General features: G+C 37.9%; 1 protein-coding gene across 2 annotated transcripts in view; it reads right to left on the reverse strand.

The window, feature by feature from the left end:
- LOC137108692 (interleukin-1 receptor accessory protein-like 1) overlaps nt 1–15,961 on the reverse strand; it is a 233,356-nt gene that overhangs the window by 81,657 nt on the left and 135,738 nt on the right. For both annotated transcript variants that reach the window (XM_067493597.1, XM_067493596.1), the window contains exon 6: nt 6,876–6,950. In XM_067493597.1, coding sequence (XP_067349698.1) covers nt 6,876–6,950 — 75 coding nt within the window. The remainder of the gene's footprint in view (nt 1–6,875; nt 6,951–15,961) is intronic.

Below are 15,961 nucleotides of genomic sequence, written 5' to 3' on the forward strand. Positions count from 1 at the left end.
AGTGTGGGCACCCTTGAACTGGAGGTTAGAAAATGCCCTAAGTTACAACACAACACTTAAATATCAACTGGGGGAACTGAGTAGTATGTGGTAATGCTTTTTAATTAAAATGTTCATATTTTATCCATTTTATTTACTGTTCATAAGTGGGACTTTCACAGGGACTTTCAGTAAGATTTTACCACTAAAATAATTTCATATAAATAAATCTACTGGCAGAGAAGTCTACAGTCAATAAAGACAACAGGTGTAGTCAGTCTGTACCTTAAATTTTGTTGTATTTACAGTTTTATGATACACTACATAAAATACAGGCCAAAGCATGCATGCTTGACAGTGGACTTGAGACCTTTCTGATGGCAGGTTCAATGCAAGACTGCTTGAGCCATTTAACAAACATGACTTTCCGTAAACTTCATGCTAGAGTATAATTTATGATTAATAGGTCTACCTAGAGAAGGAAGGTATTGCTGGTACAGACGAGAGGCAGTATATCTTAATACTCAAGTGCCTTGGCCAGTTCTTGATGCTATTTTCTGCTAAGGAGAGCAATGCTTCAGCCATTTTTCATGTTAGTTTCCCGAGACAGGTACAAGGGGGCAGTCACAATTCAAATGCGAACATGCTGTGGTGAATTTTCTCCAGCTACTGAGTGAAATTATCCTTTGCTTCAACGAGCCAATCAGATCTCATGAAGAGCTTGCACAGACCGTCTCCCTCATTACTGTGCTTATGTAAAACACTAATGTGGGCATTCCTTCACCAAGAATCTCTTCCAATCACCACCAGCAACCTCCCTCTTTAATATGACATTCAGGATTTATGCCTCCACGCCGCAGGGCATATTAACCATTTGAGACAGTGTGCCGCCTTGTATCCACTTTCATCTGTAATAACCCAAGGTAAGACACCATCATATTTCATCCCCTCTGTGAATCTTAAATGATCCTGCTCACTTTTTCTCCCTTGTTCAACTGTTTGCCCTAAAACTCCCCCTACCTTCATTCCTGTCTCATTCTCTTTCCCTTCTCTCTTCATCCTTATCTCGCTCTGTCTTCCCTTCCTCCAGGGCCTTGGCTCATCTGGAGACTTGCCAGGAATGCAGATAGGATCACTCGCAGATGTACAATAACTTGAGGGGAATAAATATGCCCTAATTGAGAGAAATGATGTAATATTGATCCCAGGGCCTCTGAACCCTTGGCATCGATGGAGCATTCTGCTGAGCCTGTGACATTTAGAGGGATGGCTTGTGTGTATGTGAGAGTGAGTGTGTGTGATATTTGGGATAGTTGTTACAAATGCTGTGCTGTGTGAGACTCATTTTCCTTGTGAAACTATAATGTCCAGCTAACCAAGTGTGAGCTGGAAGACAATGTTTGTCTGCCTGCAGAATGTACCCAACTACTGCATTGGATAGAGTGATGCTTTGAAGATTAGGAAGCTTTGAAGAGTAGGAAAATAATCGGTGTGTACCATCTGTACCTGTACCATAATGGCTACTGAATAGTTTTAATGCTTGAGTTGGGTTCTATGCTGCCTTTGGGGCAAAACAAACACATGCAGTCTCATCCATACCAGCTTAAATTCTGCACATATCCAAGACAAATTGTGTGGATTTTTGTCCCAAATTAATCTTAATATTTAAAATCTCTGTCCTAAACTTAACAGAATTTTAACGTGTTTTGACACCAGCCTCTCTGGTGCTTGTTCAAACATTCTGCAATTTACTTTACATCTGCTAAGGCCATTTAATAATTACAAAAGATTTGGTTTGTTGAGAGCAGTTTTATACCAAATCCACAAAACTAGATAGGTTACTCATAAAACTATGTTTATTTTATAAAATACGCCTGAAACTCCATGAGGCACCATGAAGTTTCTGTGCATCCAAGATCCGACAATATAACAGTGATTTATGCAATTCAAATCCTGAGGTTCGGAGCTTATTATTGTCAATGCCACTTCAAAGCTTAAGAACAGACAGAAACTAGTAAAAAAAATAACAGAGAACCGTAGTCATAAGCAGCTGTGGGCGGGTCCATGGCGGCAATTACTTTAACTCACTCTGATTCTGATAATTCTATTTTTCTATTTTACAAGTGAGAAAAAACTAAAACTAAAAAATCTGCACATGATGAATATGCCTTTCTGATGCTTGAAAATTTATATCATCTCTTCAGGGCACTTGTTTCCTACCTTGAACATGATCTATTCCTCTACATATTGTCAGCAGGAAATTCAAGATATCAATAATAATGATTAACTATTAAGGATGGCACGCAAATTAATGTTATTAGATGCCAATCATTACACCATCAAATCCATGCAGCTACTAAAAGAAAATCTGCTTAGGGGTGATGTTCTTGAAGTAAAGGTTATACATTTCAAAAGCATCTGCTGGACTGAGTTCAACCCACATCCTTACAGTGCGGTGAAAGCTGACATTTTGTCTGCTGTCACAGTGTGGTTCATCATGTCTACCTAATGACTTACCATTCCTACACGGGATGCTAACAATACACAAGTAGAAAATCTGTTACAGAAAGTTCCCATTTCAGTTTGGATTTTCAGCTTGTGACTGGTTTGACAGGAGTCTTTTAGCAACCTGACCTGCAGGAGAATAAAGGTAGATAGAATTCTAACTTGATGTGGCTGCAGACTCTAAGTCAATCTAGGAAAATTATGGCTTTCCTCTGATTGAGGTGTCCTCAGCTCATATATTGAAACAACAGAACTTAGACAAATTTCCAAGTTTACACTGTTATTATTCACCAACTAATAAATGAAGAAGCTCAACCTCTGAGAGTACAGATTGTCAGATTGTAACAGTGAGGCTGAGTAGAACAAAGGAGTTTTCACAATGATTCTTTGTGAGATGAGGGGCCAATGATTTTTCAAACTATGTAATTAAAAGAATGCCTTTTATATTACTTGGCAGTGGTAAGAAATTAATATGTTGAATTGGCTGTAGAAACTTATTTGACAGTGTGTTTACAAATCCTACATACAATAAAATAAAAAAAATAATGCCATAGCTACTAACATCAATTTTACCCATTTTTCACACAAGTCTGTTCCTATAAGACCAAAACAGAATAAGGTTACACAAGATGGGCAAAACTGGCTGCAGGGATTTACTCCTATTCAGAAACAAAAGCGTTTAGTGCTGTATTGAGCAGTGATTTTGGTGCCAAGTTGCAGTTGAAACCATGTTTTTGTATATGATATAATTTCATGCTCTTCTGTAGCATTTGCTTCAAGTCTGAAACAGTAGATGTAGCACGATTATATATGAAGGTAATGGATGTGAGTGGGAGTCAACAGATGCAGCTGAGTTGGAGTCACAGTAGCACAAGTTAAAGTAACTTAAGGAAACAAAAATCCTCTGATTCAGGGTCAGTGTTAAATGAATTTACATTAAGCTAAGCCAAACTGTCTTTGGTAGTGTATTTTTTTTACAATCCAGAAGACAGGAAGGAAGAGGAAAGGAACGTTCCATGCTTAACAATAAAGAAATAACTTCAAACCAGACAACAGCCTAAATTGAGTGGAAGGCTCCGCTCCAAGGTAAAAGTGTATCTCTGACCTTTAACACTTTCTTGTTTTCATAATCTGTTGGTGAGCCACTTACAATCTTTGAAGGAAAACAACAAATTTCACTCAGGCTTCCAAAAGGAGAAAGCAAATTACTAATTTAGTAAGCAGTTTGAGAGAAAGTTGAAAAGAAACACTCTAACAGCCTTTCACAACACTGCAGAATTTGTTCTGTATTCCTAAAATGAAGATCACAATCAGAGTGCCACTGTGGTCGAAAATTTTATCTAACCTTATATAAAATACCAGGATAGGCAGGCAAATGATACGTCAGCTCAACATTGAAAACAGCATCATTACAAATCAAAGCTGGTGACAACAGCAAAATAAAGACTAAAGAAGTAGAGTTGTGCCTGGATGTTGGATTGAAATCTTTTCGGTACTTGTTCCAAGAACAAAGAAATGACAAAAGCAGATTTCTTTGGCCATTTATAAATACATGTTCGTGCATTAAATGAATTAATCACTGTTGTCTGCGTTTAGTGTTTACAAATGGTGAGCATTAGCAGAAACAAGCATGCATTGCAGTTAGTCTGCTTGGCTAGACAGCAGGCAATTGTTTTACATCTGCACAAGATAGAGTGGAAGCAGTGTGCATTGAAGTGTCAGACTGAATTACAGAACCAAAGTGTATCTGATCTGTCCCACAAAGAAAGTGGTGGAAAGACATGCCCGCTGAGGGCAGAGAACAGCATTTACACAACATGTTTTAATCAAGCATTTTAAATTTAATCAATTATAACTGAGGAACCACATCCATTAGGACACAAAAAAGGGAGCAGGCAATGGATGAAAAGTGCACACTGTCTAAATGGGGCCCCCCATTTACAGATCCCTCTATTCTCTCAGTTCATCCCTTGAGTTCCACAACAAGAGCTTGTGGAGTGTCTCTCCACATTCGTTTATTCCATACTGCCTTCGCTTTCTCCCTCTCACCTGCTTAATTAACTGTCAGCAGAAGCCATTTATCCCTCTATATTTCATTGGGAAATGAACATTAAAATTCAGCCAAATCTACAACAATCCTGAAAGGATATGCTGTGTCTGAATGGCCTCACTGGGGCTGACAAGAGCATGTTAAGCCCAACACTGAGAGGGAATGATAGGAGCTTGTATGGGCAAAGAATTAAATGGGTTCATATAGTACATAGACAGAGCTGCTGACTCTGTATACTATTGGTGTAAAGGTAAGAAGGAACATAAACACGGACTAATAAAAGAGAAAGAAAATCCTTGATAAATAATGGAAATACAGTAAACTGTAATGTTTAAATAATCAAGAAAAGCAACACATATTATGTCTGAAAAAAATGATTGCTCATTTTCACAACTATTATGTAATGGATTTTGAAAATCACCATCATCCACTATGATAAACAGCCAGAAAGAGAGCTTTTATCCATCATCAATTTGAAGCTACAATGTTTTGTGGCTATTTTCTGATTGCCACCTTTTACCTCCATAAGCCAGATGTGTTAGTCATCCATGACAAATTCACTTCAAAGGAAGCCCCATCATGACCTATTTCCATTCTACCAACAGCTGAACGTTCTACCAATAAGATGCAAAGTGGGCATTTTACCACGCACCCCTGTGTATAAAAGGTAAAGTAAGAAAACCTAAAGACTACTGTAGCCACATGAGGCACAATATGAGGCAATTATATGAAGCGATGCTAATATCATAAATTTTAAGATAATGTGGAGGTAGATTACGTTAGGTTTCCTGACAAGTAACCGACCACTTTGATCAATTTACCATCTCATTACAGCAAAACAAACACAAACTGCATCCATGTTGCCCAAGATAACTAAAATAGATATGATGAGTAGACTGTAAATACAACAAAGGGGTACACCATAGAATAAGAGGGGGGGAAAGCAGCAGGCTTTCATACCTACCTAATCACCTTCTTTCCCATACACAGATGACAAAATGACTCATTCTGTTTTGCTTCTAACATGTGCACAGAAAGTGAAGACACCTAATAAAAACAAAAAATGTGCTGTTTGGTTACATCAAGTCTTTGCTGCGCTGAAACTAAATGAAATGTATAGCAAAGTACTGGAGATCAATATGACTCAATAGAATACTTTCATACTGAAAATCTCATTTTCCATTGTACCGAGGTGGAGTCAGAAATCTCAAAACCTGCTAATTATAATTCCAAGTGTTTGCATGGCAACCGTTTGTACTAAAAATATGTCTTTATATGACTTTATTACCACACACACTAAACACAGATACAATTTTGCAAGTAATATTAATGTGTTCAAAGTTTGTTTTTCATTGACTTTTAGTTGTAAAGTAACATCAAATTGCAGATAAGTTATTACTGAACATAATTGTAAAATATTTACAAACAAAAGTTTTTCAGCCAAAATACCCAAATGTGCAGTGCAATATCTGTTTTCTCTGACTAGGCACTCACAGCACTTTGTTAGGTTGGGGGAAGATTGTTGTCTGCCTTAAGAGATAACTGTTGTTTTTATGAACCTTTACAACAAACAAAACTCTGATCAGTTGTAGCTCAGTTGGTAAGGAAGTCATCCACGGACCACAGGTTCAGTGATTCGATGCCCAGTCACGGCTATGTGTCGAAGTGTCCTTGGGCAAGACACTGAACCCCAAGTTGCTCCTAATGGGTCAGATGAGCACCTTGCATGCTAGCCATTGCCATCGGTGTGTGAGTGTGTGTGGGTGAATGAGAAACAACATTGTAAAGCGCTTTGGATAAAAGCACTATATAAGTGGCCATTTACTCTTTTCCATTCTCCTACATTAACAACAGTGCTTTTTTCGCCTAAATCTAACCACAGAAGACACACGTGGTGACAGAAAACACCCTCTCCTTGGGACTTTCTGTGAATAAAAGTAGCACTTCAAAAAATATACATTTACTCAATTTGTTCCTTCTGAAAAATATGCTGAATTTAAAAGCAAATTTATATATATTTCATATTCAAAGTGTGCCACTGCACTCACACACTATATTTGTGTTTTTGTAAATGAAATAAAGCAATAATTAGCAACCCATTACTAATTCCATTTGAACCGATTATTAACAACATATATATGCACAGCAAGGAAGAAATTGCCATACTCCTAATGACAAACCAACAGTAAAAACAACAAAACCAACTTCCAAGAAAGTGGCTGTTATTAATCCACAAGCGATGTCATTGTGACTAGCCTGCATACGCCAGTATGTATGACCCCACACAATCCACAGACAGAAAATCAGCAATCAGGGTTGGAAATGAAACAGGTTTTCTTACCTATTGCCATTTCTATGACACTCATTTGGTTCTCTGAAGGAAAAATAATTTTTGGCGGCTTGTCTGTCAGCGGAGCTGTGAAAAGACAAACAGAAAGGAAAAAGAGCACATTACATTCTGCATCTTTCTCCCCACAGGGAGGTTGGGGGTATGATTTATTCATTAAAGACCAAAATGAAGACAGCATTAAAATGGAACACACACATGGAAATATAATGTTTAAAGAGTGGATGGAGAAAAAGAGGAAAGAATTACTATGAATTATCCATTCAAAGCCTTAAGCATCAATGTGCATGCTTTCAAGGCAGTAGCTGCTTCAATAGCAATGCCACTGGGTAAATTAGTGTGTAATTGATGATATGGCTTTGACATGGACTGCAGCAGAATCAGTGATGTACATACAGTAGCTGTGTAACTAGTCAGCCACTCCAGAATCTACAGGATAGCCTAAGGTAGAAATCATTCACAGCTACAGTCTGCATGGGAGGTTAAAAGCTGCTGCAGGAGATACAGTATTTTAAGCTGTGTGCAGCTAATATAAAATACCATAAATGATTAGAGTATCTATTAGTCTAAAAATACAAAGTTAACTTGAAGCAAAACTGAACTGTCTGCACAACTAAAGTGTTATATATTGTCAAAATGTCAGCCATGAGCGAGTTGCTGATTTAAAAGTGTATCACAGTTAAATTAGAAGAGCCTTCGTCCCAACTCCCTTTGAAACACACCAACTCCAATTAGACAGCTGCTGAGTAACAAAAGACGTGCACTTAGAGGCTCCTCATTATAATGATTCCCTAATTGGTTCCAGCCTTCAAAGTGGCATCAGTGAGGATTTCTATCGCTGCATGCTTGGAAATACTCAGAGGGATGAGGCTTGTTTCAGTACAAATGACTTGTGGTTTGACTGGAGCAATGATCGCCAAGCTGAACCTGGGTGGAAAAATGGGTGGAGGTTTATTAGGAGAAGTGAGAGAATTGAGAAAGGTTTTCACAATTTTACACTGAGCTGGATTGTCCATACTTCCGTTCTCTGGTGATAACCTCACTATAGCAGAGAGTGTTAGCAAACAGCCGCATGTCGATATTAACCTTTTTCCTAAAAATGGCTCCTGGCTAGTTATCATCAAAAGAACTGCAGACTTAATTTTTAATTTTCCTATTCTTTCATGTCCATATTCAGTTATTTTTCATAAGCATTCAAATCTAGGCTTCAACGATGGTGCAACACGTGGATTGCTGAGAGTTGAGTTTTCTGATGCGACTGCAAAATGCTTAAAACTAATTTTTCTACTTCCTCAATGAGGCCAGCTAAATAAATTCCAACAAGACTACTTTTGGTTTTAACTAAATATGCCCTTAATTGCTACTGTATGTGTATGAATACACATGGATATGTGGATATGTGGTATACATGGATGTGTATACATAAAATGTCTGACAAGTTACATCATTCGAAAGTACATTTGTATAAACTAGGAATTGATGAGAATTATTTTACTTTATTTAAGTTTTCAGTGGAATTGTGTGATGAGATGGTCACATAATTTTATACACACATTTGCCGATGTTTGCATAATAAATTGTAGATATCGGATACTGCTGGAAAACCCTGCACAGTGTTGTACGCTGCCAGGATATAACATCTAATCTTAAAGTTACAATATGCAACATTTGGTAATAAGGCTAGCTGTAACATTAGAGTAAAAACCAATCCACCAAGATGTGTGAGCATCCCTCAGAAATCTTGAGACTTTTATATCTCCTTCTTTAACATCTCTGTTTTAAGTTTGATTAAGTTAGGAAACTTTAAGGTTAGGGGAAGATCAGAGTCTTGGTTAAAAGAAAACACAGTTAAAAGAATAACTGCAGGTAGGAAAGTCACATCCATCCATTTTTCTCATCCACTAAAAGTGGCTCACTGTTAGCGGATGAGTGGACTGACTCTTTGTAATAGTAAACAGTGAAAGTTGATGAGACTGCAAAAAACAAACTGCTATCAAAATTAGAATTACACCTCACTGTCCTCCATCAGCGGTCCAGTTGTTCTACCCTAATGCAGAGCTTCACATTTTCAGCCAAAGATCCAACTTTCAGTCATTAGTGTCCACTCATTTGTGCTAATAAATAAAAACCCCATCCATTCCTCCAATGAACTGACAAACAAAACCATAACATGACCTAAAATAAAGAACTTCATCATTTATTGAGAGGAGTGGGCTGAAAGAAGGCGGGGAAATGCCAAAGTGAGCTCATTACTTTAAAATTCAAAAGAGAAACCCAGTAAAATAAGCCTTTCTCTGTCCCTGCATTTGCATGCTGTGTAAAAACATCTCATTACCTTAATTACCCGTTTCTTCATGAAATATGCTTAGATTGTTTTGTTTCATTATGACATGGAAATAAAAATAACATTTTTCCAGTCTGATGGTTTGTCAGGACAATAGTGAATATGGAGAGAGATAGCTCATTGCTTAACTTATTAAAGTAAGTTATGGATTATACATTTCCTTTTTATGAAAACAATAGGAACATAATAAATTAATATATTATGACAGTGAACTATATAAAACAACACAATTGAGATATTTCCCCAAATGTAATCCAATTTAAACATACTTAACCTTAAACTGCAGTGCTATATGAGCATTCTATATGTGCAAGTGCTTCTATTATCCCCTTAAGGTAGGAAAGTGATGACAGTCATTGATGTTACGTAACCGACTGCCATGAAAAATGGAAAATGTGCCAGCTAAAAGCTTCAAAGCTGTGGATGGCTACAATACGTAGAACCTTCAGCAATGTGGCAATGTGTTATTAATACTGTAGAACACAGCAGCCCACAGCACATTTATGTTTACCAAACCTACTGGTCGCTGATACTTTATTTGTGAGCAGACAGGGGGTAAAAATGAGGTTTGAAATAGCTCTCAGATGAATTTAGGCATTAAAATTGTGTTTAGCTTCAATGAATTATGGGCTGGAGAAAAGACCAGCGGTGATAAAGCCAGCAGTAAAATACCAAAAAAGGTGCATCTATCAGCTTCCAAACACGAAAACATAAAATTTACAAAGGTTCTCAAAGGTGAAAATTTTTCATTAACTATGCCTCACACAAAGCTGAGTAACATTGTTTGGTGGTACTGCATGTTAAAGTGCCTGCAAGAGAAACCTCATCTATAAAGCAGTAAAACAAAGTATATGTGAAACATATGTTCAAGTAAGTATGGAACTTCAATTCTAATTTGGGGAATACATGTAATAAACAATAAAATATTCTAAACTCAAGGTCAACTTTCCTTTTCCTATCTATTGTTATTATGGGACCAAGGTCTTGTGTTGTTACGTAGTTTAGAAGCAGCCAGGAAATAAGGGGACAGGAAAAGAAGCAAGGTTCAGAATGAAATGTGGTTACGACATAACTATGAATGTGTTCTGCTGTAAAAACGCATTAGTGTGTTTATGATACAGTGTTTTTGCATTATCGAGGAGCTTGTGATCAGGCTTAGGGTCTTTACACCCAGTGTGCATCTATATGTCTAAATTATAGGCACATGGCATGTCGCCACTGTGATAACCCAAGTTTGCAATTTTGAGGGATGACGCTTGATTAAAAGATAAAAAAAAGAAGTCGTGCCTTCACAGGTATTTTGAATGTACCAGTTTTCTGTCTTTCAAACGTGAAGACTTGTTTTTATTTGCAAGTTGCACTGAACAAGCTGAAGGTGAATTCCCAAATCTGAAAGTTAATCAAAGTTCTGGCATATTTTGTAATAGGCTTGGAGAAGTGTGGTTTCGGCTTTAAAGCTCAAGGTAACCAAGTCAGTTTGGCTCTAGCAGAAATACTGCCCTTCATTCAAATCAAGGACACGCTGTTGAGATGCTGTTCATCAGTGGAATCCCGCTATGCTGGAAGGCATGCAAACATTTGCCCACAAATTTGGGCTGCATTAGTGAAGTCGACTGGTCTTCCGCTACAAAACTAATTCTGTGGTGGGTTATCATGAGTGGGAGTGGGCTGGCTTTTTCACTAAAGGGCTAGAAACCCATCCGGTCTGACCGGCTTCCCTACACACAAACAGCAGACAGTGAGTACAGTACACACACTGGCGCACTCACATTCCTGCACACATGAGCAGGGAAAATCTGACATTGGTATGAGCAGTGAAGAAAATCCGTGGTGTCCCTCACATGGCCCATGATCTGCTCTGACTGTGATCACCTGATGATAAATGGGGGGACAGAGTAATGAAATAGAAAAACAGAGCTTGTTCTCTATCATTAACTCTGCCATCACCATATCTGCCTCTACCTCATCTGTCTGTTGCTCGCTCCACATCTTCGGAGCTTTGTCTGTCTGTCCGTCTGTGTCGCTCTTAGGGATGAGTGAGAGAGAAGATGAAAAAGGAGGGAGAGAAGAAGGAAGGAGGGAGAGGGTTGTGGTCCTCTGTTCACACCTCATTAAAGACCACTTCAGCAGACATAGATTAAGAGAAGTTGTGTGTCCGTGTGTGTATTTGTGTGTCTTTGTGAGATCGTTAAAGGAAATATGCGGCGTGAGTTCTGTGGGAGAAAATAAATGAAAGCAGTTTTAGAGCAACTTGAGAGGCAAACCTTGTTAGTCATACACATGCCAAAAAAAAAAGACTTTTTCTGGCACACAGTTGCACCATTTTAACCCATTTTACCTCTGTTAGATTTTTGATTGAGTTTTTTCAGATTAGTAATGACAATTGGACTGATGTTAAAACTGACTCACTTGAAAAGATGACATATTAATTCAGTGCTGATGTCTACAGTCATAAAAACTGTTTAAATACAGTGAATTTTGCTAATAGGAAGCTGGTGATAACAAGTTAATTATCGTCTTCTACAGGTATTTGATCAAAAAGAGCCATATCTGGATTAACATCTTAGGATCCCATTGACCAGTGAACCTATGGGTAGTTTGTGAAGTTGGCCAGTTGATAATACAACCCTTACAAGAGCCGAGTGAAAAACACTTTGTTTAACCTTTTATTTGCCACATTTCTCCCCTCAACACTTTCACGGGCTACTACTTGAGGCAACTGCTAGAATTAAACACTAATAGTTATGGCTCAACAATACAGTATATTGTGCACTTGCACAGTGATGTTTTGGAAGCATACTGTGTTTTTGAGAGCCTGTCATAAAGTACTTACAAGGTTTTATTGTGCACTTTTCGTTTTCATGGCTAAATAAACAGGTCAATAGACTGGAAAATGCCATTGTAAATTCTTAATGTGACCTCGGCAGAGGGAGAAGTGCTTTCATTACCGCACAACAAAACAGATACAATTTTTCTTGATTGCACAAAATGCTCACACCAGACAAATATACAGACAAATTCAATGTTTGAGAGAACAATGATGCCCTGTTGACTGGGGCAGTGCTGTGTGGGAGCCATGTTTTAACATGTTTCATAGTTCTCGCAAAATAACTATTATTTTAGTGGGAGTACTTTGTGGCTGTTGCCCTGAAACATCTGCCTCAGGACAATGAGTGAAATTGAGCAGAGTCGGCATGACTGCCTCCTCTGATTATCTGTCTGATGAAATTGATAGTGTTTAACCACAAGAGGAAAACAGGAAACTATAGTATATATTAGAGGCCTGGATTTTGAATCATTTAGAAGCTCTTTTATTTGACAATTTCAGGTTTGTTTTAAGAAAATCATTTGTATTTCCCCTCGTTTATTCCCTCCAACTGCTGTGAAACAACACTGGTCTTCAGTTGTAAGGCAGAAACAATATTTCTAAATATGCAACTATAATAATATCATATGCTATAATAATAAATAACTGATCTTTGGTGATGATGTGTCAATCTCTGATACATAAAGTATAATTTCTGAACTCCTCATTTTAAAATAGGATCAGAGCAATAACTTAAAATTAGCTGTCAGAAAAACATCTGGGAATATGACATATTACTACTGTCTTGGGCATACAACAATAGAATATCAAGGGATTTATTGGGTAAATATGCCAACATAATATTCTCATTGGACAGCTCTGCAAATAATGTTATAAATTAGACTAAAGAGTCTATTTGAATATTGCAGGAATTGGTAAAAGCGGAATGCCAACTCAGGACCCATGATGGAGCCAGTATCTGATCCCGTTCAGCATGTGCCTATAAAAACATTTATGTTTTCCATTAAAAAAGTGTATGTGTTTATACATTTATGATTAATATAGACAGACCAAAAGTCACATTTAGCTTCAGGAATGCATCAATTCTCAAACAGCAGGCTCTCTACAAATTCACTTACGGTTTTTGCAATTCATTTTAGGATTTTGTAAAGGTGCCTGGAGTTTGATAACATTTTATCCAATAAGAATCCAGAGGTAAATTAATCACAGAATGAAAACCAGTTAATAGGCTGTGACAAGCTATCCGAAATGCCGTCTCAGATCTTGCTTTTATTTTAAAAAGCTAAAAGTAAGAAGCTGCTGACTGAATGGTGTGTACTCTGAGCTTTGTACTCCACTTCATGCTCTGTATGTGAACAAAATGAGCTCTGTCTTCAGCCTGACATAGACTCTGAGAATAAAAACTGGCACGAGAGGGTGCACCTTAAACACTAAAACCATACTTTTGATCCACTAATCCCACACACTAGTCGCTTCAAGTACCAATAATATGCTCACGGTTCTTACAGTAAAAATTAACAATGGCTTTAGAACTGGCATCCTTGAAAAAACCAGTGTGTACATTTTCAAAATCGCATAGTCCTATTTTCACTTTAGTATGTGAATAAAATGCTCAAACAGCACAGCTCTGGAAAAGTCCTTTTATACTATGATATTCCCAATCCTTGCATGGAGGCTTCCATGGATTGTAGTCCTCATAGTTCTCAGACTCATAGACTCATAGACTCATAGTTCCATGGGAAAAGAATTGGATCCATTGGCCATGGATTCATGCTTCTTACACCAGCCCCATATGGTACAACAGAATTCATCAAACACCGCCATTTTTTCTTCTTCTCTGCCTTACAATTGTAGTAATAGTGTGCCCACAATGGCTTCATTTATTTTTTTATTAATTTGACTGGAGTGGAACCTGTTCCTCTTTACTGCAATGCTGACACATTCTTCAATACAGCACTGCTATACTCTGCTTTCTTTACTGTTATTACTAGATATTACATTATAATATCTTGTCTGACAAAATCACCTCCGACATACATTGATTACATTTAAAGACCCACAGCTTCCATACAATGTAGTCGCTTGACACACTATTAGTGAGAAGCTTCAGCCACCATTTGTAGCACCCACAATCAAACCACATAGATTAAAGTCTGACTGCATTTCAGAATTGGTAAGACAAAGTGTGCTTTGTTAAGCTGCAACCACTTGTTATGATGGATATTTGTGGGTTGCAAAAGATGATTCTTTCATCTGAAAGAGGATGCTGCTTGTTAAAAATGAGCTAGATGCTCAGGGAGACTCCCCTGAGCTGAAATGGTGATCTTTGAAAATGTGGAAAAATATACTATTGGAAAAAAATGAACCCTAAAGAAATGACACTGCAACACTCTCCAAGGATACTTGTTGAAAAATACCAATATAGAATCCCTGCAGGAACAGAGCATTATAACAGTATATTTCCTTATTGAAAACGGTGTTGTTTTAGAAGATCCATCAAAACAATTGAATATGAGAAGGCTCACAGGATCACATAAATCATATAACTGCAGGCATTGGTAGAGTGATCTCACTTCTCGGTGAATGGGTTTGAAAAGTACAGAAACCTCACAATAGTCATATATAGCTCACTGAGATTTAGCTTTAATGAGAGGTCTTTTTTTAAATCTGGTGCATACTTTTTAATCTTTGTGCCATAGTAAATATTTGCTCTGCTGAGCAAAACCCAAGCACACACAGATTGTGTGTGACTAATCAGGCATGGCTGAGAAAGAGTTGCTTGTTAATTAGAGAGGCCTGTACTCATTATTCACCTGTTTCCTCAGCAGAGGCTACTCACTTTGGAAATGTGCTATTCACTGGACAGTAAGAAAGGTGGGAGGAGAGAGGTGGCAAGGGGGTGATATGTTTCGAGCTGCCAGGTCTAAAATATCCCAAAGGGGAAAAGTTGATGATGAATCAGAGAGGAAGGAGATGGTAGTGAAAAAAAGGAGTTGCAAGAAAGCTTGGGGTGGTTTTTGCTGCGGAAAGAGTGGGAGAGTGAACTGAGAATAGACAGAAAGTGGAGCTGGTGGGAAACTAAAACATGTGAAGATGTTGTTTGCTGCTCAAGAGGGAAAGAGTGTGAGTGTGTGAGTGTAGGGGCCATGACGCCAGCAACGAGCCATCTGTGATCGTCTGTTGGCCTAGTTTCTGCAGTGTGTCCCTCACAGTCTGCACTAGTTGGACCTCCATTTTAACAAAGCAAGCACAATTTGTAACCTTGTATTAGACATACGATGGATTAGAAGTGGTGATAAACTGTATGCAACTGGTAACAAATGGAGCTTTGTTTTTGTTTTGTCTACCTGAGTTCCAAGGTCTTTAGCTCTATTTTCCTCTGACCTACAGTAAATGCAGAACATGCTGCGCTTCATGGCAGATGACTGCCTTTGAGTTGTGTTCAAATTCCACTTGTTGGACCAGACATAAGGCGACTAGTTTGTCTTCCTCGCCACTAGTTCTTCAACATGGTCTTGGTGTGTCCTGGCCCTAAGGGGTATGCTGAGTGTGCATGGATCTTGTTTTCAGCCTCCATACTGAATGTCATCATGAATAACTCACTAAGCTTATGTAGTAGTCATTTTTAAGTTAAGCTGTACAGGTTTTATTTAATTCAGACATGATTTTGAGCGGTTATTCTATAGGATATTAATATTACACTGTATAAAAATGTCCATAAAGCTAGCAGGGCTTAGAATAACAAGAAAGACAAATTGATTAAAACAAAACTTTGCATGGCAGCTGATCAATGTCTAGTTGAGTGTTGCCATGAGATGTCAGTTATGTGAACGTTTGACTTTTGACTGCCAGCTAGTCTGTATGGATCATAACAAGGCATGCAGGTGTGATCCTTACATGCCTGGTATA

The sequence above is a fragment of the Channa argus genome, chromosome 23 (assembly GCF_033026475.1).
Source record: "Channa argus isolate prfri chromosome 23, Channa argus male v1.0, whole genome shotgun sequence".
In the NCBI taxonomy this organism is placed as follows: domain Eukaryota; kingdom Metazoa; phylum Chordata; class Actinopteri; order Anabantiformes; family Channidae; genus Channa; species Channa argus.